Source organism: Podarcis melisellensis (genome assembly GCF_964234715.1).
Source record: "Podarcis melisellensis genome assembly, chromosome: 13".
Classification (NCBI taxonomy): domain Eukaryota; kingdom Metazoa; phylum Chordata; class Lepidosauria; order Squamata; family Lacertidae; genus Podarcis; species Podarcis melisellensis.
Window position 1 is genome coordinate 34,667,385 of NC_138545.1, and position 12,966 is coordinate 34,680,350.

The following is a 12,966-nucleotide window of genomic DNA, read 5'->3' on the forward strand; positions in this document are numbered from 1 at the left end:
TGACGTATTTACAAAATGGGAATTTATTTTATTTATTCAATTTATATCCCATCCTTCCTCTCGAAGCAACCCAAGGAATTGAACGTGAGGTCCTAAAAGAGATATTGTCGTCTTCCTTTTTTCTTTTGGAGGAGACCGCTTTCCAATTCTTTTGTTCTATGTGAAACTCCAGCAATGGAGTCCTACCCCCGCCCCCCCGGCAGAAGATCATTTACACTCAGTTACGCTAGACAGATTCTTACAGTCCTGGTACTTCTCGTACAAGGACACAACAATGATCTTCTTTCGGCGGGGCCGGGGTCAGCTTATTATACAGCCTCCCTTCTCCTTGAATGGGTTTTTGTCCTCTGGAACACCTTTTAAGAGAGGGTCTTCTCCAGCCATGGATTCTATATAATCCTTGAGTTCTTTTGCTGTCTTCGAGACCTGTGTGAGGAGGAGAAAAATTAGCATCATCATTGTGGTTCTGTGGACCGGCCTAAAACTTTTTGGTACCTGATCCCTCCTGGAGCGATTCCTAGACATGTGTGAGAAAACCTGGACAAATGTAGCCCTACCCATAACAGATTTAGGAGAACATGGGGGAGAGGGAGGGGAAGTGCTAAAAGTCTTCACACCAGTGGACAACCACCCCTCAATGGGACCAATTTCTGAATAAAGCTGTCATGTGAAAGCATGCAAATTGATGGGGGCCGGCTCTACCATTGGACAGAGTGAGGTGGTGAATGGTTAGTTATTTACTTTACCACTTTGCTTTTTTTTAACTGCTGGAGAGGGAAGAGGGGCACTTGTGGGATTTTCTGCCCAGGATACCAAAAATAATGTGACTATGGTTTGGTGCTCTGTACCTTGACTTTAGGAATGGGGTGAAGCCTCTTTCTGCTCCTCCCAATTTTGGCAGCAAAATGTCCTGGGCCAACACAATAAAGTAATAACTAACAGACTCATCCCACTGGAGAAAGTCGGAAATCTCAATTTCAAACACTTTCAGGGATTTTTGTATAGCCAAGTACTAAACTCTGGTGTGTGTGTGTGCGTGTACAAATATTCAGCAAATCCCCCTGGCTGGAAGCAAAATCCTCACTGATGTTGTCTTCATGGGTGGTGTTCAATGTAAGGCCTACTCAGAGGAGACCCATTCAAGTTAATGGACACAACCAACTTAGGTTTGTTAGTTTCAATAGGCCTATTCTGAGTAAGAGTTAATTAATTGAATACCACCCCATGTGTCTTGCTACTTGAATGTTTGGAATACTCAAGTAGCTGTCTGGTTGAAACCACCCATAGTCTTTGCACTATTACATAATACAGGGCTCCGTTCAACAGGAACTTCTGCTGCACAAGACACATTAAATGTTTGGGAGCTGTGCAATACTGTTGTATCCTCGCATAGCTCCCATTTATTTGAGTGGGCCTTGTGCAGGAGAACTTCTCAGTGGCTTATGCTCACTTCATTTGATCATAGCCAGAACTGAACAACCTCCTCTTTCCCCCTGACAATTTGTGCTGTGTAACTTAAAAGAGGGACGTGGGTGGCACTGTGGGTTAAACCACTGAGCCTAGGGCTTGCCGATCAGAAGGTTGGCAGTTCAAATCCCTGCGACGGGATGAGCTCCCATTGCTCGGTCCCTGCTCCTGCCAACCTAGCAGTTTGAAAGCACGTCAAAGTGCAAGTAGATAAATAGGTACCACTCCGGCGGGAAGGTAAACGGTATTTCCGTGCGCTGCTCTGGTTCGCCAGAAGCGGCTTAGTCATGCTGGCCACATGACTTGGAAGCTGTGCGCCAGCTCCCTCGGCCAATAAAGCGAGATGAGCGCCGCAACCCAGAGTCGGCCACGACTGGACCTAATGGTCAGGGGTCCCTTTACCTTTTACCTTAACTTAAAAGAATGTGCGCACGTTAGGGCTGTATATACACCATACCTTTAAAACACACGACATCCTCCACAGAACCCTGGGAATGGTAGTTCCACCCCCCCTCCCAAGGAGTTACAATTCCCAGCCCCTTTAAACTGCATTTCCTACAATTTTTGTATTTAAATGCATGTTGTCTGTGCAGCCTGGCACCAATTGGCCAGCCAGCATAAATATTTTGTCTCGGAGCATTTGGGAATCGTTACCATTTGTCTTTCAAGCTTCACTTCCTTTTTCAGCTGGTCTATTTCCATCTTTAGGAGCTCTTTCTCAGTCATATCCTGGGCCATCTTGCCCTGAAATCCAAAGACAAATCCATATTAGCCAATCTCACACAGCCCCTCTGGTGGAGACAATAAACACTCATTTTCAGGTAGTGACAACAGCGAAAGCTCCATTCTGGGCCAACTGACAACTTGTGGCGGGGGATGATTTTCACTGGGTCCTTAGCAGCGGGGAGGGTTAAACTCCTCCTCCTCCTGCACAATGCCCCCAGCTGAGTTTCCCTGAGTTTTTAAAACTTTAAAAACTGTGCCCATCAACAGATTGTAGGATTGACCACTATGTTTGGTGTGTCTGCTTATGCCATAGATATTGCTTGCTCCCTACATGAAGTCATGGCAGTGAAGATTCGCAAAGAACCTTAATCAATTAGTTAAGCAGCTTATTCAACCAGCCACCATATGCCCTTCACTTTGTTTGTTGCAAAAGTTGGGTGACTTAAACAAGGCACTAAGAAGGTACGCTGCCAACAAAGGTCTGTATGGTTAAAGCTATGGTTTTCCCAGTAGTGATGTATGGAAGTGAAAGCTGGACCATAAAGAAGGCTGATCGCAGAAGAATTGATGCTTTTGAATTATGGTGCTGGAGGAGACTCTTGAGAGTCCCATGTTCTGCAAGAAGATCAAACCTATCCGTTCTGAAGGAAATCAGCCCTGAGTGCTCACTGGAAGGACAGATCGTGAAGCTGAGGCTCCAATACTTTGGCCACCTCATGAGAAGAGAAGACTCCCTGGAAAAGACCCTGGTGTTGGGAAAGATGGAGGGCACAAGGAGAAGGGGATGACAGAGGATGAGATGGTTGGACAGTGTTCTCGAAGCTACTGGCATGAGTTTGACCAAACTGCGGGTGGCAGTGGAAGACAGAAGTGCCTGGCGTGCTCTGGTCCATGGGGTCACGAAGAGTCGGACATGACTAAATGACTAAACAACAACAACAAGAAGAAGGTATGCATCTGGGAAGCAGAAAAAAATAGGAGGAAATTATGGACAACCCCACTGAAACTCTGGACGGTGTCTCCACGCGTCGTCTTGGCTGTGCCAAGATGCTCAGAACATCCCTTTGTTGCGATGTTCTCAAGTGGAGAATCTTCTGTTTTGAAGAATCTTCTTGGTCCAAGTCTGACGAAAAGTGAACTCCACAAAAGAGAGCAAAAAACCATGAAGATGCCTGTCAATACTTTGCGCTTCTGGGACAGTAGACTGATGATGGAAGTTGGCAGTCCAACACAAACAGGAGGGCTGCTGGTTCCCCATCTCTGAAATGTGTGACTCTCCCTCTGTAGTCTGGATGGTACAGGCCAGGATGGTACAAGCCAGGAACAGTTCAGCTGATCCATTGCTTGTACAGGTAGAGCTGAGTGAGCAGTTGAGTTCTGTGATCTCCCTAGTCGCTGTAACTGCTACACTGCATTGGCAAAATCCCATTTTTAATAGGATCATAGAACTGTAGAGTTGGAAGGAAACCCGAGGGTCATCTTGTCCAACTCCCTGCCATTCAGGAATCTCAGTTAAATTATGCATCCATGACAGATGGTCATCCAGCCTCTGCTTAGAAACCTCCAAGGGATTGTTTTATTCTGTTTTAATTAGAGTGTATTTTTAATTATTGTATAATTATATTACTGTTGTGCAAATGGTTTTTAAAAATATTTTGTAGACAGCTCAGAAGCTTGTTTTGGCATTAAGCAGTATAATGACGATGAAAATAATTTATATTGGTGAAAATTCCCCACTCTACTGTTAACATAGTAAGGAAGCAGTAGGTGGCAAAAACTATTGTAGATGCCTGTTTGAAATTCCAGATTAAGGTAGGCCAATAAAGGCTTCAGTATCAGGCAAAGGCAAGTATTCATCTTTAAGGCAGAATCAGTGCAGTGTCCAACCAGCTCCAAGCTTCTGAGCACAAGAGGTCAATTCCTTTCTCAGCTCTCCAGAAAAATTTCAGCCAGAACCAAACAAACTATCTTGCTGTGGCTTCCATGAGGACAGACAGACCCAAGCAGGGTAAGAATCCCATTTCTCTGCTAAGGGCTGTTTAAACGGTTTGAATCACCCTGTCCTGAATTAAAGAAGCACTGCAAAGTTGTTGTTGTTGTTGTTGTTGCCAGTTTAAGGAGTTGGTAATGTTAGGGGTTGGGGTTAGGTAGTGAAATAATTGCCAGTCCGGTATCCTAACTTTCAGAGTTGAAATGACTGACCCGCTTCTTCTAAAGGAAGCAAAACAACATTTTGCTGACCTTGCTTCTATTTCCATGCAAAAGTTAAGAAGTTGCCCTTTGCTAGAGTTTTCTTTTTTCCACCCATAAGCCCCAAAGCGCTTTATTATCGCTAATGAAATAAGCCTCTCCAACCCACAGCGAGGAAGGCAAGCCTGATCTGTATTTTAGAGACCCGTAGCCTGGCAAGCGGATTGTTGTTGTGGCTTCTCCAAGGTCATGAAACAAAAACAGGTCAAAATTTTGGGACCTGTTTGCCCCCAAATTTCTCCCATCATACCAGCTGCAGAAAAACACCAGCCTTTGATAGTTCTGGTCTGCTCTGGCCCCTTCCAGGCTGCATATGTGAATAAGTGATGGATTAAAAAATAATACATAATGCTGGATTCAGATTTTGTGGAACAGCGAAAGTTGGAACTAGGCCGAAATCAGTGCCAAGAATATATTTGTGTGCATGCACACTTCTTGGTATCTGAAGAAGTGTGCATGCACACGAAAGCTCATACCAAGAACTAACTTAGTTGGTCTTTAAGGTGCTACTGGAAGGAATTTTTTTTGTTTTGACTATGGCAGACCAACACGGCTACCTATCTGTAACAAGAATATATTGTTATAGGATTTTTGTTGAGGGGTGTGTCAGTTTGGATGATATATTTACATAACCTCCAAACCTGTGGTTTTGTATTTGCAGGATGAGAACCTATTGTAGAGGTCTAAACAGTCTCTCCGTTCTGTTAATGGTCCTGGCCATTCAGGATCCTTTTTACTTGTCTAAAGATCAAATTGATCAAATAGAGATGTGCTGCCATAGAAACAACTAGCTAGTGGAGGAGTTAGGCCTTTCCCCACTCACCTGGCTGGACACTACTTCATGCTAGGTGTGGGAGAATAGATCACAGGGAATCTAGGATAGTCTCATATTGGAGCTGTGAAGATGCAGAGACTTGGCTTGCTCTCTGTGCTGCAACCCAAACTATGGTTTGGAGAGGGCTCCCTAGAAACGGAATGGTCAAGGCCAGGTTCAGAAGCACTCCCAAAACACATGTATAGATGTAAGAATATACTACTCCATCCAGAACAACTTGAATCTGAGTTCCCAGATTGGCTGTTCTACTGATCCAGGCACCTCTGTCTTGCCAGAATCCAGTCCACTGCCACCTCCATTCTGCACTCAGAAGCAGGTTTCCGGAGAAGGGTCTCCCGTACTAAGTGTTCTGCAGCAGAAGGAGGGGAGCTGCACAACAATTGGTTATGAGGTACAAATGCACAGGTTGATAGGAGAGCCCCATGTTTCTTATGTTTATGCACATGGTGCTTTGCTCATGGTGCAACCTCTGATGCGCCTGTGATTCACTGATTTTGGACCACACTTTTGAATCTCGGGCCTCTTCTGCTCACCAGACTGGCACAAGTGTACTCGGTCAACACAATGAGGATAATTTAGGCGGTAGAGATAGAGGAGCTCCCAGCTCATGACACCATGCGGCGATACTCTTAAGATTGCCACCTGATCCACATGATACAGCCTTCTCCAATTTGGTGCCCTCCAGATGTTGTTGGATGTCATCTTAAGTCGTCCTAGATGTTGGGGGCATGTTTTGCTACTGCCAGACAGCACTGGCTCTCTGTTTTCTTTCTGGGCACAATTCATGGTGCTGGTTATGAAGTTTAAAGCCCTGTACAGTTTGGAACCAGGATACGTGATGGTCCATCTGCTCCCATATGAACTTGCCCTAGTACTAGGATCATTGACAATTCCCTGCCCAACTGGGTCTACCTCACCCCATCCTTGGTTGTCTTCTGCTGCACTGTAAAGATCATACTATTTTTTAAAGGAAGGCCTTCATTTTTCTGTTCTCTTTGTTTGGTTTTACTCTTGCTGCTTTGTTTCATCTTAACTAATGACGATTTTACTGTTTCTATTGCACTTCACATTTAAAATATTTCTAACTGTGTTCATGTTTCTTTTTCTGTCAGTCCTCTCGAACTTCCAGACTCTTGAGTTTGGGTATTGCTTAGAAAATTTTGTTGCTGCTGCCGATATTATTTTGTGTATCTTTGGTTGTGTACTTTTGATGTGTTTTATTTATTATTTAGGACTACTTTTGTTATGTTTGTAATTGTGTAAACCTTTTTATCTTGTAAGCCGCTTTGAGCATAGTTATGGAAAGAAGGCATACCAATAAAATGATGAGGATATAAATGTTTTAAATGAATTTCAGCACTGTCCTTTTCCCGTTTACTCAGAGATCAGTCCCACAGCAATCAGTGGGGCCTGCTTCTAGTAAACGCGTGTTCCCGCCTGAATTATCAAATGAATCCTGAATTACTGCATATGCTGGTTGTAGATTTCATGACTGAATTAGGGATTCAGTAAATTTTACTGGACGCGAGTGGTGCTGTGGGTTATACCACAGAGCCTAGGACTTGCCGATCAGAAGGTTGGCGGTTTGAATCCACGTGATGGGGTGAGCTCCCATTGCTCGGTCCCTGCTCCTGCCAACCTAGCAGTTCGAAAGCATGTCAAAGTGCAAGTAGATAAATAGGTACTACTCTGGCAGGAAGGTAAATGGCGTTTCCGTGCGCTGCTCTGGTTCGCCAGAAGCGGCTTAGTCATGCTGGCTACATGACCCAGAAGCTGTACACTGGCTCCCTCGGCCAATAAAGCAAGGTGAGTGCCGCAACCCCAGAGTCGGTCACAACTAGCCCTAATGGTCAGGGGTCCCTTTACCTTTAAATTTTATTGCCCTTTCAATAGCATTAGATGGTTTTGCCAAAAAACCCATCAGATTACATACAAAGGTGTGTTCAGTGAGGATGTGAAGGAAGATTGTTGAAATGAGTTTGTCTCTTCTTTAAGGCAAACCATTGTATTGGTGAATGAACCAAATGCTTGAGATACAATCTCAGAGGAAAGAACAAGGCGATTTTTCAAAGTGGTTTAACAACCGATCCCTCTTCCCAGAGGACTCAGGAAATTGTACCTCTGTGAGAGGAATAGGGGACTCCTAGCAACTCTCACCATCCTTAACAAACTACAGTTCCCAGGATTCTACGGGGGAAAGCTCTTTAAAGTGGCATGATACTGCTTTAATTGTGCGATGCAGATGGGATCTTAGTTAAGTTGCTAAAATTTACACTAGAGCATTTACATTAGAACACAAGCTGAGAACACTGACTTTCGAGCTGTGTTACAGCGAACTCTTAAGTTTCTCAAAAGTTTAAAAGGGCTCCCCACCGATCTTTGAACTTGCCCTTCTAACTAACCACTGTCTCATATGGCTTTCTGATTTGAAGATCAGTAATGGTTGACAACGTCTACTTCCTCAGCTTTTGAATTATACTGTATTTTTTAAAAAAAAATTATTTATGATTTTCAGTTATATACATTTCAATAGTTTTAGAATCATTCTAACATTTCAGAGCCCGACTTCCTTCCTCCTCTTTCTGTGGTTCCTTATATTATAATTTTTTTACATTTCCTGCGTATTCTAAATTAACTTATTCTTTTATTCATCTACTTTAAATATATGCTCTTATGAAACTGGTTATTACAATAATCCTGCCAATGACCTTATCTGATTACAGTTTGTTTGTAAATATTCAATAAACCATTTCCATTCTTTTATTAAAAGTTTGTTATCTTGATTTCTTATTTTTCTGGTAAGATCGCCATTTCTGCATATTCCACAAGTTTTTGTATTTGTTCGTTTGGATACAGTCGGGACCTTTTTCTTTCCATTTTTAGGCAAATAACATTTTTAACGCTGTAGTCACAAACATGTATAAATTTCTATACTGCTTAGATAGTTCTACCCCTATAATTCTCCAAAGGAAAGCTTCTGGGTTGCTTTTTTAAAAACAAATGTTATTTTAAACATCTTTTTCAATTCATTATATATCATTTCTCAGTAAGCTGTAATCTTACTACAAGACCACCAGATATGATAAAAAAATACTTTTTCTCTTTGCATTTCCAACACATTTGATTTTGATTTACAGTGGTGCCCCGCAAGACGAATGCCTCGCAAGACGAAAAACCCGCAAGACGAAAGGGTTTTTCGGGTTTTGCGACGCTTCGCTAGACGATTTTCCCTATGGGCTTGCATCGCAAGACGAAAGCCCATAGGGAAATCTCGGGGACCTTTTTTTAAATGCTGGCGGTGGGGAGCAAAGCCTTTTCCCCCCCTCCGGACTTCAGAAGAGGTCCAGGAAGGCCGGCGGGGGCGAAAGGCTTTGCTCCCCACCGCCAGCATTTTAAAAGCGGTCCGGGATAGCAGGGAAGCGCTTCCCGCTATCCCGGACGGCTTTTGAAGGCAGGCAGGGGGGGCAAAGACATTTGCCCCTCCGCCCGCCTTGGGAAGAGGTCCAGGACCTCTTCCCAAGGCGGGAGGGGGGCAAAAGTCTTTGCCCCCCCTGCCTGCCTAACCGGGGGCTTTTAAATCGCCCCGGGACTGTCCGGGGCGATTTAAAAGCCCCCGGACGGCTTTTGAAGCCTCCCCCCGCCGCCCGGCTTCGGGGCATCGTCCCGATGCCGGGCGGTGGGGCAGGAACGCCTCCCCCCGCCGCCCGGCTTCGGGGCATCGTCCCGATGCCGGGCGGCGGGGCGGGAAAGCCTCCCCCCGCCGCCTGGCATCGGAACCATGTCCCGAAGCCGGGCGGTGGGGCGGGAAAGCCTCCCCCCGCCGCCTGGCATCGGAACCATGTCCCGAAGCCGGGCGGCGGGGCGGGAAAGCCTCCCCCCGCCGCCTGGCATCGGAACCATGTCCCGAAGCCGGACGGCGGGGCGGGAAAGCCTCCCCCCGATGCCGGGCGGCGGGGCAGGAACGCCTCCCCCTGCCGCCCGGCTTCGGGGCATCGTCCCGATGCCGGGCGGCGGGGCAGGAACGCCTCCCCCCGCCGCCCGGCTTCGGGGCATCGTCCCGATGCCGGGCGGCGGGGCGGGAAAGCCTCCCCCCGCCGCCTGGCATCGGAACCATGTCCCGAAGCCGGGCGGTGGGGCGGGAAAGCCTCCCCCCGCCGCCCGGCTTCGGGGCATCGTCCCGATGCCGGGCGGCGGGGCGGGAAAGCCTCCCCCCGCCGCCTGGCATCGGAACCATGTCCCGAAGCCGGGCGGTGGGGCGGGAAAGCCTCCCCCCGCCGCCTGGCATCGGAACCATGTCCCGAAGCCGGGCGGCGGGGCGGGAAAGCCTCCCCCCGCCGCCTGGCATCGGAACCATGTCCCGAAGCCGGACGGCGGGGCGGGAAAGCCTCCCCCCGATGCCGGGCGGCGGGGCAGGAACGCCTCCCCCTGCCGCCCGGCTTCGGGGCATCGTCCCGATGCCGGGCGGCGGGGCGAGAAAGCCTCCCCCCGCCGCCCGGCATCGGAACGATGTCCCGAAGCCCGGCGGCGGGGCGGGAAAGCCTGGGCGCGCTTGCAACTCTCCGCAAGGAGCGCTCCCGCTGCTTGCGGAGAGGTCCGCGAAGCCTGTCCTGGACCTTTTCTGAAGGCAGGCGGGGGGGGGGCAAAAGTCTTTGTCCCCCCTGCCTGCCTTCCCAGGGGCTTTTAAATCGCCCCGGACAGCGGAGAAGTCCTCCGCTGTCCCGGGCGATTTTAAAATGCCGCCCGCCAGAAGAGGTCGGGGGAAGGCGGTTTCCATAGGAACGCATTAATTGATTTTCAATGCATTCCTATGGAAAACCGTGCATCGCAAGACGAAAAACTCGCAAGACGAAGAGACTTGCGGAACGAATTAATTTCGTCTTGCGAGGCACCACTGTATACATTTTTGCCAATTTACTCGGTATTAGATACCATCTATATAACATTTTCATGGAGTTTAATTTTAAACCATATCATGTCGTAAATTTTATATCCAGTCGTTCCCATGCTTCCATAGCTATATTATAACCAATATCTATTGTCCAATGTATTATTGAAGATTTTACTTGCTTCTCCTTTGTCTCCCATTCCAATAATATCTTATACATTTTAGACAGCACTTTACATTCCAACAGATCTCTCTCCAATTGTGATATTTGTTCCCCAAACCCTCGTATCCTATCTTTCTTAAATACTTCATTCAAGTGATGATATTGTATCCCTGTTGTTAGCTTTCCTGATAAATCCTTAAATTATTTTAATTTATACTCTCTTCCCTCTTGTTTTAATAAAGTTCTATAAGGTGTTCAACCTTCTATTACGTTCTTTTTCTTTACTGCTATTCCTTTCAACGGTGAGAGCGAAAGTGATGTTTTTGTCTCCAATAATTTTTTGCATTTATCCCATACTCTATACAATTTTTTCCTAATTATATGCTTTGTAAATCCTTTATGTACTTTCACCTTTTCATACTACAAATAAGCATGCCAAACAAAAATATTATCATGACCTTCTAGATCTAAGATATGTGGATTCTCCAATGTCATCCATTCCTTCAGCCAACAAAGACAAGATGCTTCATAATATAATCTCATATCCGGCAGGGAGAAACCTCCTCTCTCTTTTGCATCTATCAGTATTTTATATTTTATTCTTGGTGTTTTTTTCCTTGCCAGATATATTTAGAAATATATTTTTGTCATACATTGAAACAATCTATCTTGCTGATCACCGGAATTGTTTGAAACAAAAATAACAGTTTTGGTAATACATTCATTTTCATAGTTGACATGATATTACCGTATTTTTCACCCTATAGGACACACTTTTTCCCCTCCAAAAATGAAGCGGAAATGTGTGTGCGTTCTATGGGGCGAATGCAGGCTTCGCGCAGCTCTCCGCAAGCCGTGGGAGCCTGCGCTGGGCTCCCACGGCTTGCGGAGAGTTGCCTGCATGCTGAAGCCTGGGCACGCTGAGTTCAGCGCGCCCAGACTTCGCGCAGCTCTCCGCAAAGCATGGGAGCCCGGCGCCGGGCTCCCACGGTTTGCGGAGAGTTGCCTGTTCTGGGGGCTGGGGTCGGGGGAAGCTCGGGCTTCCCCCACCCCAGCCCCGCGCCTGGGTGAAAAATATTTTTTCCCCCTTTATTCCCCCCCAAAAAAACTAGGTGCGCCTTATGGGACAGTGCGTCCTATAGGGCGAAAAATACAGTATATTTTAAGACAACCAACAGGGATGAATGGGTGCAGGAATGTCTATCCATTGGTTAAAAGGTGCAGAAAGGAATCTTTTTAGATGTCTTCTTCTGTAGGCATTGTAAGAACCAATTCCAACTCTCCCGCCCCATAGGCTTTCCCCTTTCCCTACAATTTGTCATGGCCACCATGCCTCCTTTCCTCTACTCTTGTACTGTTTTGCCATTGGGCCAAAATACTTAATCCAATCTGCACAGCTCTGTTCAGATAAACCAGCACTGTTTGTGCCAATGCCAATACAGTTCCCATCTAATGCATGTCGGCCCAATGTGTGTCTTTCCAAAGCTGTTCAAAACCAGTTTGCAGAACATGATTTCCTAAGTTGTATGGCATTTTTTGACCGTAAGTGAAACAGCGCCCCACCCTAAAAGCATTTCGAGGTCAAAACAATTCCTCATTTTCTCTTTCCCCTTCGCTCAACCAGAGTTTTCTCATGAACCCAGCCACTGACAGCATCAGGGCAGAACTACAGAGCTATAATACAAGGCCTCAGTCAGCAGAATGTGCAGGAAGGACCAAAATTTTGCTGTAAATGAAGCAAGTCACTTGCTATCTAAAGAGAGGCCCCAGCAAGACCGCCAAGTCCAGAGTCTAAAATTGCACAGCCAGACCCTCCAAGTGCCCCTATTTTCCAGGGACAGTTGTGGATTTACAGACACTCTCCCGGTTTCTGATTTGAGCCCAGAATGTCCTGTTTTCCCCATTTTCATCGGAGAATGTTGGAGGGTAGGAGTTATGCAACCCGCCCTGAGCCAGGGAGATAAGTGACTAGACAACCTTTAGAAGACATCTAAAGATAGCCCTGTATAGGGAAGTCTTTAGAATGTTTTATGATGTTTTTATATATATTGGAAGCACCCAGAGTGGCTGGGGCAACCCAGTCAAATGGGTGAGTTATAAAAAATAAAATTGTTGTTGTTGCTGAATAGGACACCCCTATTTTCATTGGAGAAATGTTGGGGGGGTATATAACTGGACCTATTGACAGGAGAACTTCTTATGCTGCCTAGTGCAGAGCGTTTTTAGCCTGACCCTGGGAGTGACATCCACACAATAAATTTAAAGCACTTGTTTACTGCATTAGAAGTCATGGCTTCACCCAGAGAATCCTGGAAGCTGTAGTTGGCTAAGGACATTGGGAATCGTCACCCTGTGAGCAGGGTCTCCTAAGAACTTTCAGCACCCTTAATAAGTGACAGTTCCCAGAATCCTTTGCAGGAAGGCATGACTGCTGAAGTACTGCTTCAAATGTATGGTGTAGATTTACCCAAAAAAGAAGTGCCTGAAGGAAAGCGTTCCTATATATAAGTAGCCCTATATTCTAAACAAAATGCTTGTTTAACCTGGAAGTAGGCTGTATGAATTGTGTATTGTTTTGTAATGATTTGTTGGGTCTCTGGACTGTAATAAAGATTGATGATGATGATACACACACACACA

General features: G+C 46.2%; 1 protein-coding gene across 3 annotated transcripts in view; it reads right to left on the reverse strand.

The window, feature by feature from the left end:
- The window catches only part of GNGT2 (G protein subunit gamma transducin 2), a 21,997-nt gene continuing 9,031 nt past the window's right edge, over positions 1 to 12,966 (reverse strand). The window contains exons 1-3 of one of the 3 annotated variants that reach the window (XM_081884499.1): positions 3,376 to 3,710; positions 2,122 to 2,211; positions 1 to 426 (exon numbers count right to left, since the gene is read on the reverse strand). In XM_081884499.1, the coding sequence (XP_081740625.1) occupies positions 301 to 426; positions 2,122 to 2,211; positions 3,376 to 3,534 (375 nt within the window). In that variant the 5' untranslated portion in view covers positions 3,535 to 3,710 and the 3' untranslated portion in view covers positions 1 to 300. Of the gene's footprint in view, positions 427 to 2,121; positions 2,212 to 3,189; positions 3,285 to 3,375; positions 3,711 to 12,966 lie in introns of those variants that run through there. The other 2 variants (XM_081884500.1, XM_081884498.1) reach the window with 2 other exon arrangements.